This window comes from Protopterus annectens, chromosome 1.part2 (genome assembly GCF_019279795.1).
Source record: "Protopterus annectens isolate FY-2018-M chromosome 1.part2, PAN1.0, whole genome shotgun sequence".
Taxonomy (NCBI): domain Eukaryota; kingdom Metazoa; phylum Chordata; order Ceratodontiformes; family Protopteridae; genus Protopterus; species Protopterus annectens.
Genome location: NC_056727.1, coordinates 555,123,647 through 555,144,087, shown reverse-complemented (window position 1 = coordinate 555,144,087; position 20,441 = coordinate 555,123,647). Strand labels below are relative to the sequence as shown.

Sequence of the window (20,441 nt, the reverse complement as noted above, 5' to 3'; positions counted from 1 at the left end):
CATCTCACCTTCCTTCTTGTGCCCCCCCCCTTCCCCCTTCCTGGAGGCTCGAGAGGAGCTATTTATTGGTTACACTGGCTGAGTTTCCTGCTGACATACCAGGTTAGTTAACCACACATTGTCTTTTCCTCTCCTTCCTACCTTGATTTACAAGAGCTTAACAAAAAATGTTTTTTTACTATGTATGTCTAGTGTGGGCTATTACAAACCAGATCTGGGTAGCTGCTACTAGGCATGTTGGGATAAGGGGTAGCCTTGAGTCGGTAAAAGCTCTTGAGCTATTGTATATTGGCTGAGTCGGAGCCAAGGATCGGCTCCGAACCCAATCAGCAAGAAGGAAGGTGAGATGGACAACAAACATGGAACGTTATGGTAGGTACATAACTTCTTTTTTTCTCTTCTTATATTTATATGTATATCATTAAACTATGTACCTGTAACACATTGCCACAATATGTTCATTAAAATTTGGTCTGCAGTTGACACTTTGCCTTGATCTTTAGTGATACCCGTGAGCAGCATACCTCTCAATTGTCTAGATTTTTGCCTCATTTTTGGTCTGTTCCTCATAACATTTTTGGTTTTCTGGCAGTTCATTGAGGATTGAGGTCAATAAGCAGTTGCAGAGATTTGAGTTTCAGGCTTCATATCCTTCAGAAAATACGTAGTAATGCAAAACCTAACTTTCTAAGTTTATAGGAGCAATATTTAAAGTCTGCCCCTATTTTTGGGCCTTTGTCCTCTGCTTTATTTCTGGCTTTGTCCGCATTTCTTACAGTGAGAGGTTGAGAGGTGTGATGGGCTAGGAACTTTAATGAGGTTAAATTAATAACTTACAGATCTACAATATGCAGATAAAAGCTTCAGTAATTAAGCCCAGGCATACATTTAGTTTCTATGTTCAGAATTCCATATTTGCCACTCCAATGTAAGGTAATGGTGATGTAAGGTAATGTATTAATGCATAATATTAAGAACCTATTAAATAGTTAAGACAATATATGTTGGTGTAAGCTCTGTGTATGCATATTTTAACTTTTACCAATTTTTACACTAGGTTGCAGTTCTGCTAATGGACACTCAGGGGGCCTTTGACAGTCAGTCAACAATAAAAGATTGTGCTACTGTATTTGCTCTGAGCACAATGACAAGCTCAGTCCAGGTAAGAAAATGTACTTTTGTCACTTAGTGAGTTACTGTTACTTTTACTGTGAAGCTTTTTACTGAACTTTTTTTCTTGGCCTACAGTGGGCATTTCTGATTCACTTCTCTGGCTGACTTATTTTATGGCATTTGTTTGGATTTAAGTATAAAACAGTATTGGCAGCAGGAACAGCTGGCTCCTTGAGTTGCTTTTTCTCTCTGGCCCCTCCTGATGTGGGGTATTACCCTGTTATATGTTCAGGCACATCCTGTCACCCTGCTGATGAAGCATGCAGTCCTGTATTACAATATTGAAATGACTGTCAGTGCAGTAGAAACTGTAGCATTTCCCATTTTCGTCTTGGAATGTCAGTTCTTTTGAAGTGCCCATTTGTATTCCCAGGGCAGCTTCACACCTAAATTTTATACACAGGTCTGTTTTGTGAAATGCTAAGGGAAGAGAAGTAACCCAGGAGTTACGAAATAATTTCCAAATTGAGCACCACATAATTAGGTTGTAGAAAACAGAAAGGGAAAAATTGGGGGGGCATATCGGACAAACTTTGACTAGCTTTTAAGTAAAGTTCGCTGTAGGAGTCATAACAGTAAGTTTGGTATGTGAGGCAAAGCAGGCTGAAGTTGCAGAGTTTAGAAGCAGATATGAGAGATTTTTGTACATTTAGGCAAGAAATAACAGCCACTGTACTCTGATGAGTATGTAGTGTGGAGGACTTGATAAAAATCTCCTAACAGAAGGATGCTAAGTAACGGGTGTTATAGAAAGGTTAGTTATTCCAGGATAATCAAATGCGAAAGAAAAGATAACGTACTGAAATATGAATTACCTGTTTAATTTGTAGCTCCAATGTTGTCTTTTCTGTCTGGTCTCAACCTGCGGGTTATTGGCTCTAACTTTGATTCAGAGAAGGCCATACTCAATCTTCAAACCCAGAACCCTGCTTCCTCTACCCACAAGCCTCTAATGTAGCACCATCTTCTAAAATTTTGTTTGCTGCCATTCTGTTGTGATCATGGATGACCAGATCTGCCGACCACTATCCTCTTGGATAGTGTTTTTTTCTAGCTTTTTGAATATTTTCCTCTACCCATATTTAGTCATTTTATGATTAAGTGTTTGGAGTTAGCTTTATTGTTCTGTATTAATTTGAGTGTGATGTGTTTCAGTGTTCCTTCCTTTATCCCTTTACTCTTGAGTTTAATCCAGACCATGGCAAATCATTAAGATCTCCACCAATATATGTTTAATCCTACAGAGCACTGTAAACTTCCTTGTAGAATTAACCTCTACTGTCCGTATGAATTAAGAATTCTTCCTTACAAAACTGAATCCTAATAAACCGTAACCTCCTAATCTAAGACTATCTCTCAAATTGTATCCTAGCAATTAAACCAACTCTAGAAATTTTTCCTAGCAAACACCTGCTCTTTTGATGCTCTCCCTACTAGGGAAAAAAAAAATTACTTTTTGTATGACTGCCTACTTACGACCTTTTGTGTAGACTAAGAATCTAGCAATCATTTTTATGTGACCTATGTATTATGTGATATTGGACTGTGTATGACTATTTGCTGCATAGAATCACACTGACAAACTTGTAACTTTGACATTAACCTCTATTGATGCTTATTACAGCTGTACCAAATGATTTAACCAACTTGTAAATTAACTCATTTGGAGCTTTTCTCCCCGGGCCTCCGCTGAAATTGGACCTGCATCTAGTCTGACTCTCCCGGTTAACAAATGTAAAATAAAAATAAAATAAAATTTAGACTGTGCTGTTTCTAGTTATTCAGATTGTGTGTCTGAAATTAGTCTTTTTTTTTTCTTAGCATTTCCAAGTTATTAGATATAATAGATACAACCGCTATTAAGATTATTGTTATACATTGTTAGGTAGATAGGTTGGTTAGTTTAGTATTTGTGTGCTTTTGTTGTGAGTGTACCATTGTTACCCCTAAGAAAGGTAGTTCTAAGGCTTGGGGTATAAGAAATGTGTCATGTAGGCATAAACTGCATCTGCAGGATGCTCACAAGTGACACTGTTGGTCAGTCATGCTCTGCGTTTGCTGTATTAATGGAAAGGCGAAGCAAGTTCATAATAAAAGGCCTGTTTGAACCATCGTCTGCATCTTTCTTCCCTAGTAAGAAGTCTTAACAAGCGAGAGGAGGACATTTCCAGGAAAAGAGGATAGGGCCCATGAGGGAGTGGGAGGGTTGCAAGCAATCTCGTTACTCATCTTCAGAGGAAGTCCCAGAGCCAAAGTTATACTATCCTTTCGCCCAGACCCATTCAGGTCCTTCATTGCTGACTCTGCTGTCATCGTTGGTACTGCTTGTATCAGAGTCTAACTCCCCAACTCTCAGCATACAGAGTCCCTTTCTGACTAAAGACCCTACCGCTTCCTCTGGCAGACTGCAGTCACCCTTCTACTGTGCTACTCCTGCGGAGTTTTCTCTGGGGCCACACACACACACACACACACACCCCTCTTGTCCAATCTTCCCCTTTTTGGATCCACTCTATCTGGCAGCTGCCAAAGTTTTTTGTCCAGGCCACCTTCTGTTGCCTCTTCTAGCTGCCAAGTTAGATGGGAGCCTCCAGCCTTCATATCTGGAACAACTAATGAGATCCTCACACCCAGTTAGGTATCATCCATGCCTTCTTGACCTCACTGTCTGAGGTTTTTTTATCCCACTCTTGATGATCCTCCCTTGGACCATTTGGCTCTGGGGTTGTCCGGTCTGACCATGGTGCCCTCCACCCTGCCAGCGCTGACAGCATAGTTACTTCAGCTGCCATCTCCTTCCTTGGTGCTCTCAAGTCCATCATTTTCAGAGCTGGGGGCTTCTTGGAGCCTGGCCTTTGGCCCTGGTGCCCCAGGATTGACTTTCTGGGCCTTGGAGTTGTTGTTTACCCTTGGATGCTTCAGCTCTTAACAGCTCGACACCAGGCTCTGTGTTAGCCAGTCAAGTCATTGCCAGGCACAGGTGTCTCGCTTAGGTCTGTGGATCCAAGGAGTACTGGGTGTGAGTCGTCCTGCTTCGGTTTTGGGCTTCAGCATTGTGGAGCAGATTTTCAGTCATTCAGGGATGGGTCCCCAGCAGTTTAAGATCCATCCAAATCTGCCTGGTGCCTGCCAGCAGATCTACATCAGTTGGCTCTAAGGCAGTCTGTGGGTCTCTAGGTTTCCCTGCATTCAGAACCCTGTGCTTCTTCCGAGTCTCCGCCCACACCTGCACCTGGGAAGGTGCATGGTAAGAGCAATTATAAGAAGAATCACTTGAATTCCCCCAAGAGCACTGACCTCTGGGAAGACCAGGACTCTCTCAAATCCCCCTCCCAACATGAATGATGCCTTCTTTAGTGATTTGATGAAATTGTTAACGCAATGTGGAGGATGGGACACAGAAGCCCCCTTCCCCAGAGGAGTCTGTTTCTGGAGGCCTTTGGCTCAGGCTCATCCATATCATGGGTTATCTCCCATCCTGATGTCTTGGGGAAATTGGAGAAAAAAAACAACATGGCGGAACTGATTTCCCAAGAACCCAGACAAGATTCTAACCCCTCCTAAGGACAGACCCCACTGGATTAAGAGTCTGGCTGTGGACGCAATTGAAATTGTGGCAACCACTAAAAAAGACATTTCAGAGGAAAGTTTCTCTGTCCATCTGCCCAACAAAAAGTCTCTGACCTTGAACCATTTCTGAAAACACACCTTCACCTTGTGTGAACTGATTTATATTGCTCACTTGATGAGGCTTCAGTGAGATCTGACAGCCAAAGTGTCAAAGATGGTTAAGACTCAAGACTCTGAATGCTGAATAGTCTACTGTGCAGTCTATATCTAACTTCTCCATACATGGCACATGGAACATCCCATGCAGCAGGCACTGGCATTTTTATGCATCATTATGCCTTGATGTGCTTATGTAAATTTGTGGATTGTTTCAACAAAACCTTCATTAATGCACTTTTTGGCGGTTCTTTCCTATTTGGCCCGAAGATAAGAGATGCTGACTTGAAGTGAACAGGACAGAAAGACCGTCTGCTGTCTGAGGTCATTTTTCAACCCCTCAGTGGTCTTTCTCCAGTACCTAGAAGGGAAGGAAGAGACTTTTCATAAAGCACAGCAATCTTTCTAGGATGCTCTTAGTGAAAGTCTCTCCTACGGCAGCTATAACTGATGCCAGCCATGGTCAGGGGCACACCACAGAACCAGGGCTTTCTCTGTGGGGCTTTTGCAGTTCCCTTGAAATGTTGCCCATCTAACTTACTCTGAAAGCAGTCTGGGGTTGCGTGGCTTTCCACCCAGAAGCTTAGGGAGGCTATCACCCGAGTTGCATGGGCTTTTAGATTCGTGTCCAGATGTTGTTCAGTTCTCTTTTTGTTTTACAGAAAAGGCCCAAAAATCCCTTCCTGATGTTCCACACTGCCACTGAAGTGATGCAACAGTGGAAATTCAAAGCAAAAACTTCTGGTTAATTGAGTCACCCAGGAGGTTGCATCAGACCAGCGAGGATCTGGGGTCTATTCAAGATTCGTTTTGGTACTAAAGAAAAACAGATATCTGACCCATTTTGGATCTCTGCAAACTGAACCATTTTGTCAAACAGACCAGATTTCCAGAATGTCACTGTACAGTTGATTCTAATTCTGCTAAGGAAGGAAGACTGTATGTGCTGGGCTGATCTCAAGGATGCCTACCTTCACCTAAAGATAGCGAAGCACTGTAGGAGATTCCTGCACTTATGTCTGGGAGCCAGTCATTATCAGCTTTGGTCTCACCACAGCTTTCCTGGTGTTCACCATATTTGTGGCAGTAGTGGCAGCCTGACCCCTATTGCTGGGTTTCCAAGTCTTTCCTTACTTAGATGATTGGCTCCTGACCACTTCCATGAAGGCATCCCCCATTAAAGCCTGAGATTCCTTACGCCAGCTGTATCTGTCCTTTGGCATAGTGAGTCATGTAAAATCCAGTCTGAAACCAGTTTGTTTTAGAATTTACTGGGTACCATGTGAATACAGTCACTCAGACAGCCAGGCTACCATTATCGAAACTATATTCACTTCATTTGCAGGCTTCTCATATTCTACAGGATGTTCATCGTGTTTCACTGTTGCAGTCATGACTGTAGGGTTCTCCCCTGCCGGCAGGCAGTCCTCGGTCGGCCAGAATCCCAAAGTCTGGGTCTGGCGTCGGCTGTTCAACCATGCTCCCTGACATCAGAGCGCCAGGAGTACAAAGCTGACAGCTGAAGCCATACCTACTGGACATCAGGTCATCAGTAGTATAAAGTAAGGCAGCCAACGCCACTACATCAGTCATGTTAAGTTGTCAATCTCGCCTTCATTCTTGCTGGATGGGTTCGGAGCCGATCCTCGGCTCCGACTCAGCACTAGCTTTAGCTCGAGAACTCCTTTTACCAGCTCGAGGCAACCCTATATCCCATGATGCAAGGCAGAACTACCTCAGATCTCGTTTGCCGCTTAGCGAAAGAGGTCTCCTTTGCCAGCTGAGGTAAGTTTTTCTTGTTAAATAAGAAAAAAGTTAGTTAGGGGTTTAATTTCCCTTCAGTGTTAGGTTAGCCTGTATTTAGTACAGCCCACCCTATTCCCTTCCTTTTTAAACTTTTAATATAGTTTTTTCAGTGAAAGTTTTAGTCAGGCCTAGTTCCCCAAGTTATTCCCTTCCTGTGTGTCTGTGTAGGGATTAAGTTGTGTGTTTGTGAGGACTGTTTGTGTATATCCTTTTAGGATGTCTAGGGAAGGCAAGGTCTCAGGCTTCAAGAAGTGTGACCAGTGCTGTCAGAAAATGTCCCTGACAGACGGTCACACTTCTTGTGTGTATTGCCTGGGGCCTTTGCACCTGCAGGACTCCTGTGCGTTGTGTCATGCCTTTAGCCAGCGAGTCCTGCAGGAAAGGAGGAACAAACTGATCCTCCGAGGTTTGTTGAAACCTGAAGGTTCTCCTCCTAAGCAAGGGGCAGGAAAACCTCTTAAGCCACCGAAGGCTCAGGCTACAGTGTCTAAGCCTCCTCCGGTGGCTCCGGCTCGTCGAGCCGATATCGGCTCGGCTGGAACCGATGCTTCTTCTGCCAGAGTAGTGGGTTCGGTGCCGGCCGGCTCCGATACCCTGACTACTGTTGCCTTGTCGGCTCCGGCTGGAGCCGACACTTTATCCAGCATCGGAGCCGAGATCCTCGGCTCCATCTGGGGTTCAAGGGACTTCGGCTCCGGTGGGTCCGGGCCGCAAGAGATCCCGGTCCCCTTCGCTACTCAGTATCCACTCGGCTCCGGGTCTCCTCTTTTGTCGGAGCGGAGCCATCGGAGCCGATCTTCGAGATCTTCCAGGCTGTCTGACCACGATTTGGAGAGGGTGGTAAGCAGGCTGTTGAAGTCTCAGGCACTGGCCCAAATGCTCCATAGCCCATCTCAACAGACTTGCTACAGCCCCAATTCTTGAGATTCCTCCTCCGACTCCACACCAGAGTTCGGAGCCGGAGCTTCTTGGGACAGCGACTGTTTCGATGCCGGAGCCGATACATCCTTCGGCTCCGTCATCCTCGGCTCCGATCTCCTCCTTGAGACTTTCCTTGGAGGGATCCGGTCGTCGGGTTTCCACTGTCTGCTCCGAGGGGGCTAGTGGCATCGGACCCTTGTCCGACCCGCTCTCCCTCTCGAGCTTCGCTTTGGTAAGCTCGGCGCCGACATCTGCCTCGAGCCTTCTCTCTCCTTGGAGCCGACCATTCCTGTTTCTTCGAGCGGGTGTGTTCAGGTCTCCCGGGGAGAGGAGCCTTTGAGGTGATGAGGAGTGTCCTGGCCTCTGAGCCTGGTCAACGGTCTATCCCTCTAGCTCCTCCCTCATCAGTGCCTGCAGAAGCCTCTTGTCAGCCTCTTGCTCTCAGGCCCAGGGATCCATCGCCCCAGGTTTCCCCACTGGGAATTTCCTCCTCTTCCGAGGTTTCTCCTGACCCTGCAGGTGAACCCCTCGGAAGAGGACGTGTAAGAGGAAACACACAGACTCCCCTGAGTCTACTACATCTGATACCGACTTAGATGAGTCGGAGGGTTCCCCACGGTCCCCCTCTGAGGATGTCTCATTTTCAGACATCCTTGAGCTCCTCAAGCAGAGGGGGAATTGGCCCTCCATTGACCCCTCCGAGGATGAGTCGGTATACCTGGAGGCTTTTGGATCCCGACCCTCCACCTCCTGGGTGTCTCCGCCTTCGACCCCCTCATACTGGTAGTGGCTCGGAAGGCGTCGGCGGCTCCAGATTCTGTGGAACCTGTCCCCAGGAGACCATCCAAATTCATCACGGCCCCTTCGGACAAACAGTTCCTGTCCAAAGGTGTCTCTGTGGATGCTATGGTGGTGGCCGCCACTAAGAAGGAACTGGCGGATCCTTCAGTACCTGTCCATCCTCCTAATAAGGATTCTAGGACCATGGACAGGTATGGAAAGCGGATGTTTTCTTCAGCGACCTTTGCAATGCGTTCGCTGAATTACCTTTGTCACTTCACCAGGCTTCAACGAGATATTCTCAAGGAACTGGGGGAAGTAGTCCAGGATCCTTCAGCTGCTGGGGCTCAGGAAAAGATTGCCTCTCAGCTAGCTATCCTGAATTCGATATCTAACTCCTCCATGCGGCTCATATCTTATGCAGCCGATGGAGCGAGCAGGGCCGCAGGCACAGGTGTTGCTCTTAGGCGCCAAGCCAGGATGCGGCTTTGTAATTTTGCGGACCCTTTAAGGCGTCCTTCACCAACACCCCTTTGACGGTTCGGCTTTGTTCGGACCTCAGGTGAAGGATACTTTGACCAGATGTGAACAAGACGGTAAAACTCTTTCTGCCGTTGGAGTCCAGTTTTCCACTCCTTCTAGACCATATCCCAAGGGTCAGAAGGGGAAGATGTGGTTCCGTAAAGCCCAAGGAGCTACACGGACACACGTGGTCAGTTTACCCCTAGAGGCAGAGGGGTAACAATAATAGACGCCCCTAGAGGCAGGGGGTCCTCAGAACCAGGGCAACAGGGAGCCTCTTCCTGAGAAGCCCTTTCAGCATCCCTGAGGTGTTGCCCGATTGTCCACCCTTGGAGGCAGTCGGGGGAAGAATTTCGCTGTACCCAGTAGCCTGGCAATCCCTATCACAAGAGAAGTGGGTACAGTCGATTATATCCGAGGGTTACAAAATCCCTTGAAAGGTTTCCGTACCTCTACAATCCCTTCCAGACATCTCACCCGGTCAAAGGGATTTGGCAAAACAGGAAGTTTCAAAACTCCTGGAAAAAAGAGCCATCCAAACAGTGCCGGCAGACCAAGTAGGATCCGGCTTCTACTCAAGATTCTTTTTGGTCCCCAAAAGGACGGGAGATTGGAGACCAATACTAGACCTAAGCAGACTAAACAAGTCTGTCAAAAGGCAAGATTCGGATGGTCACGCTGCAATCCATTCTGCCCTTTCTGGGCAAGGACAACTGGATGTGCTCGATAGACCTTCAGGATGCGTACTATCACATAAAGATTCACAGACGCTCCAGAAGGTTTCTCCGCCGGCTGGGAGCCAGTCATTACCAATTCAGAGCACTGCCCTTTGGCCTCACTTCAGCCCCAGAGTGTTCACCAAATGCATGGCGGTGGTCACAGCTCACCTGAGACGTCGAGGATTCCAAGTGTTTCCTTATTTGGACGACTGGCTCCTCTCCGCCACCTCCAGGGATCAGCTTCTTTGGTCCAGAGATTACACCTTACAGCTTTGCAAGAGTCTAGGAATTTCGTGAATTTGAAAAATCCTCTCTGCTGCCTTGCCAATCTATCACCTTTATAGGCAGAGTTAGATACCGTCAAAATGTTAGCCAGACTAACAAATCAAAGGATTCTGGACATCCAGAAATTTGTTCAGCTTCTGTTACAAAGCAACAAGGTCAAAGCCAGGTTTGTCTTGAAGGTTCTAGGTCTAATGGCTGCAGCCATTGTTCTTCTTCCACTAGCTCGCTTCCACATGCGTCTCCTGCAGTGGATGTTGTTCACGCAGTGGTCGTACCACGATCTGCCCATGAGACACGAGATCTTAGTGACACAGTCTTGCAGGGCTCATCTACGATGGTGGGTATCTTCCCCTCTTCTTCAGCAGGGCCGACCATTTGTTCCCCCTCCTCCAGTTGCCACAGTCACCACTGATGCCTCTCTGATCGGGTGGGGGGGGCATTATCAGGGCAGGATGGTCCACGGGACGTGGCAACCCATAGAATACCACCTGCACATAAATGTCCTGGAGATGAGAGCAGTGCTTTTAACGTTGCAAGCCCTCGACTTTCTTCCCACAGGGACTATTGCAGTACAGACGGACAACATGTCCGTGGTCTGGTACATCAACAAACAGGGCGGAACCAGGTCCTATCCCTTATGTCGAGAAGCTCTCAGACTTTGGCAATGGGCGATCTCTTCTCAGCGGTTTCTGATAGCAACGCACATCCTCGGCAGGTCCAACCTATTGGCGGACAGGTTAAGCAGATCTATTCTGATGCCTCACGAGTGGTCTCTCAATCAGTCTGTAGTGGATCAGATTTTTCTGAAGTGGGGCACCCTTGTTGCGATCTTTCGCTACCCTCAAAACAGCAAGTGCCCAGATTACTTCACACTATTTCCTCTTCCAGGCCAACCCTTGAGAGACTCTCTAACCCAGGATTGGCCTCGGGACTTCTTTATGCTTTTCCTCCCTTTCCATTGATTCCACAAGTCATTCAGAAAGCCACCGTTTGAGAGCCAAATTGATCCTCATTGCTCCATATTGGCCTCGACAAATTTGGTTTCCGTCTCTACATCATCACCTTCTGGTGCAGCCCTGGCATCTGGACCCAGTTCGGATCTTTTGATCCACCAGTCGGGTCAGCAGCACCGAGCCATTCATTCTCTCAACCTCACTGCTTGGTTGCTCCACTTCCTTCCCTAGCCAGGCTACCAATGATTTCTGACTCAGTCAGAGACATTTTAGTGTCTTCTTTAAAGTCGTCCACTAGAACTGTTTATGCTAGCAAGTGGCGGCGCTTTTCTATTTGGGCAAATGCCAAAATATTGATCCCTTCACCGCTCCTATACATTCTGTTTTGGATTTCCTGGCGGAGGTTTTTCATTCAGGATCGTCATCATCTACAGTCAAAGTACAAATGGCTGCTATTTCCAAATTTCATGTTGGCTTGCAGGACAATAACATCATGTCTCATAGGTTATGCAAAGCCTTTTTGAGAGGAGGTTTTCTCCTAAAACCGCCTGTGAAACATCCCCCTCCGCAAAAGGATCTGACCTTAATGTTGGCATCCCTAATTCTACCTCCTTCGAACCGTCTGCTACGTGTTCTTTAAAGTTGTTGACATGGAAAACTATATTTTTGCTGGCTGTTACTTCTGCAAGAAGAGTTTCTGATATTCAGGCCCTCTGTATTCGTTCACCTTATCTGGTGTTTCATAAGGATAGGGTTTCGCTCAGGACTAACCCTTCCTTTCTTCCCAAGGTTGTATCTCAAGCCAATATTAACCAATCTATTGATCTACCAGTTTTCTTTCCTAACTATTCTGACAGAGCTGAACAGAAGCTGCATTTTTTGGATGTTCGTCAGCTCAGGTACTACTTACATAGGACTAAACAACTTAGAAAATCAGACCAATTGTTTGTCTCCTATGCAGGAAACAGGTTGGGTCTTCCAGTATCTAAAGTGACCTTATCTAGATGGTTGACTTCCACCATTTCCTATGTGTACTCTCTAAGGGGCAAACAACTATCTTCTAAGCCAAAAGCTCATTCGACCAGGAGTCTATCCACTTCTGTAGCCTTTCAGGATAGACTTCCCATTGACACTATTTGTGCAGCAGCTACTTGGGCCACGCCTCATACTTTTGTGTCTCATTACAAGTTGGATTTGGCCTCCAGAGATAGGGCCAGTTTTGGTTCCACTGTTCTCAAGAGTCTGTTCCATTGAGCCACCGGGATACAGGTGCTAGGACGGTCCCATCCAGCAGAATGAAGGCGAGATTGACAACTTAACATTTAGAAGTTATGTACCTACCATAACGTTCCATGTTAGTTGTCCTCATCTCGCCTTCTTCTTGCGTGCCACCCTCCTTCCCCCTGGCCTGGACAGATCTTGGAGAGTTCCTTTTAGATTGCTTCCTCTGGAGCATTGTTATGAGGACTTCTTTTAGGAACCATGGTTCCTAATTATATTAGGATAAGTCTTTAGCAGGGTTAGTTAGCTGCCAAACGAGATCTGAGGTAGTTCCGCCTTGCATCATGGGATATAGGGTTGCCTCGAGCTGGTAAAAGGAGTTCTCGAGCTAAAGCTAGTGCCGAGTCGGAGCCGAGGATCGGCTCCGAACCCATCCAGCAAGAAGAAGGCGAGATGAAGACAACTAACATGGAACGTTATGGTAGGTACATAACTTCTAATTTCTTGCCGTGGAGCCTGAAGCAGAAGCAGGTGTTCATCTTTCACTGTTGCAGTCATCACATTTGGTTTATCCCTGCCACAGTAGCCATCACCGGCCCGAATATAAGAGGCTTAGTATTTCTGCGTCTGTAGCTGTCGCTTCATGACTGACGGTGAGGGCTACTGTGGCTTATGTAGTAAGGCAGCCGACACCACTACATAAGTCTTTCTTGCCATGGAGCCCGAAGCAGAAGCAGTTCGCACGAGTGCCAGTTTGCTGCTACCTGAGTTTCATCTACCGAAGTGAAGTTGAAATCTTCTAAAGCTAAGTACCCCGTTGGGGATCCTTTTTTTTTTTTTTTTCCTTGTACTAACCAATGTCAGAAAAAGTTAATTGTCTCGCCTGTGGAAAGCAAATACCACATGGAGACTTTAATTCTTACAGCGTCACTTGTTTAGGCTCAGACCATGACGTTGCCCATTGTCACTTCTGTGCTTTGTTCAACACCAGAACTATCCGTCGTCGGGCCCTTATTGTAGATAGATATTTTCGCTTACAGTCCTCGAATTTCGATATGGCTTCGGTAAGCCATCCGACAGCAGATCTTCTGAAAAAAATGTAAAGATAGACGGACAAAACCGCACAGGTCCAAACATACCGACAACGCTTCTGTTAAGCTAGTAGTCAGTTCTCCAGTCCTCAGTGAGGCGCTTTTGCAGCCCCCTGATGCCTGCTTCTCTGGATTCGCAGGCCACTACCGAGACCCTGTCGGAGTCCGGTATGCTGCAAAACTCTTCTTCGTAAGGATCCTGCGGCAGTCTCTTATCTTGGATGGGTCTGGAACTGCTGAGCAGGCACCGGCTTCTGAGGAAGTCCTTCACACTACCGATTCTTGACACAAACCAACGTCTTCTTTAGCGACAACCGTTCATTCGAAAACGGCCGAGTTTCTTAGGCCCAGAGTACAAACCACACAACGACCCAATCTCATGAACCTGCTTCTTTGCCTCGGTCTCAAATGCTTAAGATGGCGGAAGACCTTATGCTGATCAGGGGAAGCCAAGCTACCCCCTCCAAAAGGAAGAGATCTGTCCCCTGTAGTTTTGTCTGAGCAAGAGTCAGATTACTCTGATGCATCTGAATATGAAGACATGCAACCCCTCTCTACTTATGAGGATTCTAATGCAGAGGATTCCATCCCTTCATCCTCTCCCCAGAGGATTTTTCCTTTGGGGAAACCCTTCATACCTTAAGGAGCATTTCCATTGGGAGAGTCAAGACTACCCTCAGTCTAAAAAGAGACTTGGGGAATTCTTAGATCTTCCACATCAGACCTTTGGCCATCCTCCCAGTCCTTGATGTTGTGGAGGATGTCTTCCTGGAATTCAGCTTGACTCCTGACACCCTCCCTCCTGCACCCAGAAAACCAGACTGGTGCCATAGAGTCCCTGGCTCTCACAAATTTCTTTTTAAAAATCCTACTGCTGACCCTCAGGTAATTTCTCAAGGGCGTAAAGGGATTAAAGCAACCTCTGCTAAGAATCCCACCCCCTCAGATAGGGATTCCCAAGCACCAGACAGATGGAGTAAAAAGTATACACCTCAGCTACTCTATCAGGGCGGGATCTGTACAGATCTCCGAATGCACTTTCCACGAAGCAGAAATCACCGAGCATACTTAACTGAAAGGGCTGTTCACCGAAGCAGCACTTTCGGATAAGTATGCTCGTTGTGCCGGTCATACTATGGTGCGGATAAGGGAAAATTCCCTTTTCCCCACTGTACTGTGACCTCTGAGTGAGAATATTAAAGTAGGGGGCGGGGGGGGGGCTTGCCCCCTGCATAGAATTAGGTTTACTGTGTTTTTTTTTTTTAAACATATTTTACCGTAAGCGCTTTTACGGTGAAAACACTTTTGGTAAAGTATGTTTGGTGATAATGGATTTGGGCTTTTGATCTTTCGATCAAAAGTCCTCGATGCAGACAGTCTCAGAAAAACTACAGCTTTACTCTATCGCATATCGCCTACTCAGGGGCGATCTCTGCCTAACATATAAAGCTATGTCAAACCCAGAGCTGTTGGACATGCTCCACTTAAAGAAATCCCTATCCCTCCAAGCTACACGCTCTAGGGACCTAAACCTTGTCACCACAATAAACAGAACATGCTGGAGGGATAGATTCCTGTCCAGAGACTTCCCATACTCTGGAACAGACTACCTATCTATGTCAAACAGAGCTTCTCATTAGCACTCTTCAAGGAAAACCTTTGATAAACCATGAAAAAGCGCTCAACTGTTATTAAAAGTGGTTTTACTTTGTCCTGCTGGTTTGCACGAGTTTGCTTCATTGTTTTCAGTTTCTCAAGCTACATAGTGTGGTGTCAGCGTTCGCCTTTTTGCTTGTTTTATGGTGTACTTTCAACGCTTGGATTACCTTGATTGGATGGGAAATTCACCCCGGGGATCACTTCTGTGGCTCTGCTTGACAGGGGCACAGGAAAATAAATTTCTTGGGTGGTGAAAGCCAGGCTACATTTTTTTGGCTAGGCTTGTATGGGCCCTAGGGCCGATAGCCTAGTACCTACCTATGAATCATCAGGGCACTAAATTGTCAGTTCCATATGCTGAAATTTCAGCAACATACCCTGGAACTCTTCAAACAAAAATGGTCTTCCTTTCCTTATTGTGCAGTGTCTAAAGAGTTACAAGAGTTAATGCATTCTGCAAGTCTAGCAACTAAACACACCTTGCACTGTGCTTTTGATGCCCTAGAAGCTTCTTGCATTGCAGCAGTCACTGGATCTGTCATTAGAAGGCATGCATGGCTTAAGGAACACTCCCTGCCAGACCATGTCAGATCTAAATTGTTCGATGCCCCCTTGCACAAAGACAACTTATTTGGCACTAAGGCAGAATAGGTCTTAAAAAATATGGAAGAAAAAGCAAAATCTATGCAGACAGTTAAGGGTTTCTTACCAGTCCAGCCACCCGGGTTCAGCAGGCATTGTCCCACCAAGCACTGGTCCTTTCCTGCTCCCAATAAGCCAGTCCAGCCCAGGCCCCAGGGAACCAGACTCCCCAAGACAGCAGCCACAGGGAATGCAGAGATCTAAGCAGTGGACTACCTCCACTTCAAAACCAGGGTGTTCTAAGCCACTCCCTTATGGTAAGAACTCACAATGGCTCACCTCCCCCACCCTCTCCCTCCATCCACCTTCACTTACCCCTAAGAGAAAAATGACCACTGTGTTCTCAACATAGTGTCTGAAGGATACAGATTTTCCTTCCACACCCTTCCAACCCTAAAAGGGTTCCCAGATCTACCTCCAAACCAGTGGGCAGAGGCTCAAAAGCAAATCCTTTCCCTGCTTTCTATGAGGGCAGTAGAGCACATTCCTGAAGAACAGATAGGCCAAGGTTTCTACTCCGGACTTTTTCTGGTGCCAAGAAAAGAGGGCACCTGGCGAAAGAGGGCACCTGGCGGCCCATCCTTGGTCTATCCATTCTAAACACTTTCTTTGTGTTCCCAAAATTAAAAATGCTCACCCTCCAGCAGCTGCTACCCATGCTCTCCAAGAACAATTGGCTAGCCACCCTAGATCTAAAAGAGGCTTACCTCCACATTCCTGTCGAGGAATCATGCAGGAAATATCTCAGATGTCCTTCAAGAATGCAACTGCAGTCATAACATATGGGTTGTCCTGCCTCAGGCAGCCCTCGGTCAGCCGGATTCCAAAGTCTGGGTCCGTCGGCTGATGTCGCATTTCTCTCTGATGTCAGAGCGGCTGGAGTATATAAGCATCAGCCGACGCCATCTTCTTCAGTCTTTCTTGCCGCGCGGTGCCCGAAGCAGAAGCAGTTCGCAAGTGCCGGTCGGTCAGCTCCTGTATTCTTGAAACGAAGACATCAAAAAAGCTAAGTACCCCGTTGGGGACCTTTTCTTGCCTCAGCCGATGTCAGAATTAACTGAAAAAGTAAATAATTGTTTGTCTTGTGGTAAACAAATACCTCATAAGGATTTCCATTCTTACTGCCTCCCTTGCCTTGGCCCAGACCATGACGTCTCGGCCTGTGCTGCCTGTACTCGCTTCAGTAAGCGCACTCTCAGGCGCTGGGCGGAGTTCGCTGAAGACTTTTTTGGCGAAAAGTTTGCTTACATTATGCCGTTGGAACAACTGGCTACACATTTCTAAAAAACAGAAAGACCGAGACCGACCTCCTCTGCCCGTGACTTCCTCCGACTCCACGCCAAAACTTACCGCGAGTGCCCCGGTTCCCTCTGAGGCGGTTATTCCACCGCTCGGAACCGAAGACACTGCACTACCGATACCTCCGACACCGGAGGCCACACCGACGCCAATTATTGATTTTCCTCCGGATACTGTAACCGAGGAAATGCCCGAGACCATTGCTGTGGATAAGGTTACCCCTGCATGTGGGGCTGCCAGGCCTCCCATGTCTATGTCTATAAAGGCCTACACACGTGCTAAAGCAGCAAGCCAGGCCAAGCCTGCAAGCCAGGCCAAGCATCGCTCTGCTAAAACCTTGCCTCAGCCTAACCCTGAAGCTCAAATTATGTCCTTGGCCGCAGATCTAATTTCTATGATCAGAGGCTCCCAGGCCCATCCTGAGAGAGGATCCCAGCCTCTTCCTGATAAAGAGGCCCAGGGTTGAACCACCTGACCCCCTTTCTTCAGATGAAGATTCTGGGGACTCTGTGCTTTCCGAATCCCAGGAACCCCCTTTTCAGACTTTCGAGGATTCGGATGCAGAGGACTGCATTCCTTCGGCCTCTCCTCCTGAGGATATTTCTTTTGGGGAAGTTCTGCATTCCATGAGGGAGCATTTCCAGTGGCAAGGTCAGGAATTTTCTGATTCCAGGAAGCGCCTTCGAACTTTCCTTAAGCCACAACACAGACCCTTAGCTATTCCTCCTGTGCTTGATGTGTTGGATGACCTTTACTCTGACTCCAGTGCTACCCCTGATTCTCTGCCCCCGGCTCCTGTCAAGCCTGACAGATACTATAGGGTCCCTGAAACCCATTCTCATTTCTTTAGGGCCCATGCTGTAGACTTAGAAACTATTTCCCAGGGGCCTAAGGGGGTTTCTGCTACCATTTCCAAAATTCCTTTGCCTTCCGACAGAGAGGCAAGGTCCTTAGAGAGATGGGGGAAGAAGGTTTACACCTCTACTACCTTAACTATGAGAGCTCTCAATTGTCTGATTCATATGTTTCAATATCAGGATTCCCTGTTGGATGATTTACAGAAAAAATTAGCCTCTTCTGACCCTTTAGATAGGAAGTCTTTGCAGGAGGCTGTCCATAACTCTCAGCAGGTTAGTAATCATTTTCTGCAGTGTGGATATGATGCATTGGAAGCTTCATGTAGGGCAGCTATGACAGGAGCGGTCATTCGTGGACATGCATGGTTAAGAGCAACCCTTACCGGATCATGTTAAGGCAAAGCTACTGGATGCTCCCTTGGAAAAGAACAAACTTTTTGGTGATAATGCTAAAGATGTGTTAAAGACCATTGAAGAAAAAGCCAAGTCAGTTCAGACAGTCAAAGATTTTCTCCAGGTTCAGCCCCCCAGGTTCAGCAGGAACTGGCCTTCTAAAAACTGGTCATTCCCAAATCCTGAAAAATTTAAAAGGGGCAAGAACAGGCGTGCCCATGGCAGAGGGCAATATAGAGGATCCTACAGGGGACGCCAATGGCAACCAACAAACCAAAGAGGTGACACAGGGGTTTCCACTGTCACTCAGGGACAATCTCAATGACTTGACTCTAACTTCTCCGACCATGGAGCAAAAGCAAGCCCCTTTAGGAGGAAAGTTATCTCTGTTCTCAGAAAATTGGCACAAACTGATAAAAGACAAATGGATATTGGACATTATAGATTATGGTTACAGGTTCTAATTTCATACCTTACCAAGAAAACAAGGCATGCCAAATCTTCCACAAAATCAATAGGCAGAGGCTATCAAGCAAATTTCTCTGCTGGCTCAGATCAAAGCAATAGAAAAAGTGCCTCAACAAGAACAAGGTCAGGAGTTTTACTCAAGACTGTTCCTTGTTCCAAGAAAACAAAATCAGTGGAGACCGATACTGGACTTGTCCGCTTTAAACACTTTTCTCATAGTACCAAAGTTCAAAATGCTGACCTTACAGCAGCTCCTTCCCATGCGGGGCAAGGGGTCTTGGCTGATTACTCTGGACCTCAAGGAGGCATACCTGCATGTCCCTATCAGACACAGCTGCAGAAGATACCTCAGATTTCTTGCAGGGCCAGAGCATTATCAATTCTCAGCATTGCCTTTTGGCTTATCTACTGCACCCAGAGTATTCACGAAATGCCTGGCATCAGTAATTGCTCATTGCAGACTCCAGGATTCAAATCTACCCCTACCTGGACGATTGCCTCATACAAGCGGACAACGAACTAACCTTGACAAAAACTTGAATTATGTCATACACTTGCTACAGGCTTTGGGATACACAGTCAACTTTCAAAAGTCAAGACTTCTACCATCCCAGCAAATAACTTTCTTAGGAGCCAAACTAGACACAGCCTCTCAAATGGCCTACTTGACAGAAGACAAGCAAGAGCAGTTAACTCATTACTTCAAAAGTTTAGCAAAACTCTCCCAGATGACTGCAAGGAGATTCCTACAGGCCCTGGGGTTCATGGCATCTTGCATTCTCCTGGTCCCACTAGCAAGACTACACATGAGAAAACTTCAATGGTATCTAAAGAGCTTATGGTCTCAGCACAACAACAACCTAGAAGCAATTATCCCACTCATTCCATGTCTTCAAAAGGAATTTCTATGGTGGGCCTCAGCAAGTCAGTCAAATACAGGCATGCCGTTCAAAAAACCTCAGACAACACAGACCATTACCACAGGTGCGTCAGACCATGGATGGGGGGCGCACATGGAGGGCAGATGTATTCAAGGACAATGGAATCCAAAGGAAGAACATCTGCATATCAACCAAAAAGAAATGCTGGCAGTAATGCATGCCATCGAGGCCTTTGGACATCAACTTCATCAAGGCCACCTTCTAATAAGGACAGACAACACCACTGTGATGTGGTACATAAACAAGCAGGGAGGTACTCACTCTTACCCCCTTTGCAGGCTAACAATGAATCTTTGGGAAAAATCACAGAGTCTAAACATACAGCTACAGTCCCAATTTGTTCCAGGCAGAGACAATGTTCTGGCAGACAGTCTAAGCAGGAATTTCCTAGACCCACACGAATGGAGGTTACATCCAGACATCTTTGCACAACTAACCTCGGCATGGGGCAGGCCAGACGTAGACCTATTTGCCTCCCAACTCGATCATCAGCTACAAAAGTTCTGCTCAAGGACAAATCATCCACAAGCATGGAAGATAGATGCTGTCTCATTCAACTGGAGCTCCCTAGTCATCTATGCATTTCCACCTCTGCCACTGATGACCACAGTGTTACTAAAGATCCAAGCAGAGCAGCCAAAGGGAATCCTAATAGCTCCGAACTGGCCGAGACAACACTGGTACCCACTACTACGGAGCATATGTCACAACAAACCGTGGGCCCTTCCCAAATGGCCTCAACTGCTGACTCAACACAACTTCAGGACAGCTCATTCCAACCTCCAGACTCTACAGCTAACAGCTTGGAAGATCACATAAATAACCTCAATTTATCTCTCTCCAAGGAAGTTCAGCGGATACTCACAGAAGCCCGCAGACCATCCACCAGAAGGGCTTACTCAGCCAAATGGAAGCGTTTCAGCATTTGGAATACCAACAAGGGTCAAGATGCATCAGTACTGAGCATTCCACTCATTCTGGAGTA

General features: G+C 46.7%; 1 protein-coding gene across 3 annotated transcripts in view; it reads left to right on the top strand.

Annotated features, from left to right (window-relative positions):
* ATL2 (atlastin GTPase 2) overlaps positions 1-20,441 on the top strand; it is a 1,083,407-nt gene that overhangs the window by 368,516 nt on the left and 694,450 nt on the right. For all 3 annotated transcript variants that reach the window (XM_044057663.1, XM_044057671.1, XM_044057677.1), the window contains exon 5: positions 1,058-1,162. In XM_044057663.1, the coding sequence (XP_043913598.1) occupies positions 1,058-1,162 (105 nt within the window). The remainder of the gene's footprint in view (positions 1-1,057; positions 1,163-20,441) is intronic.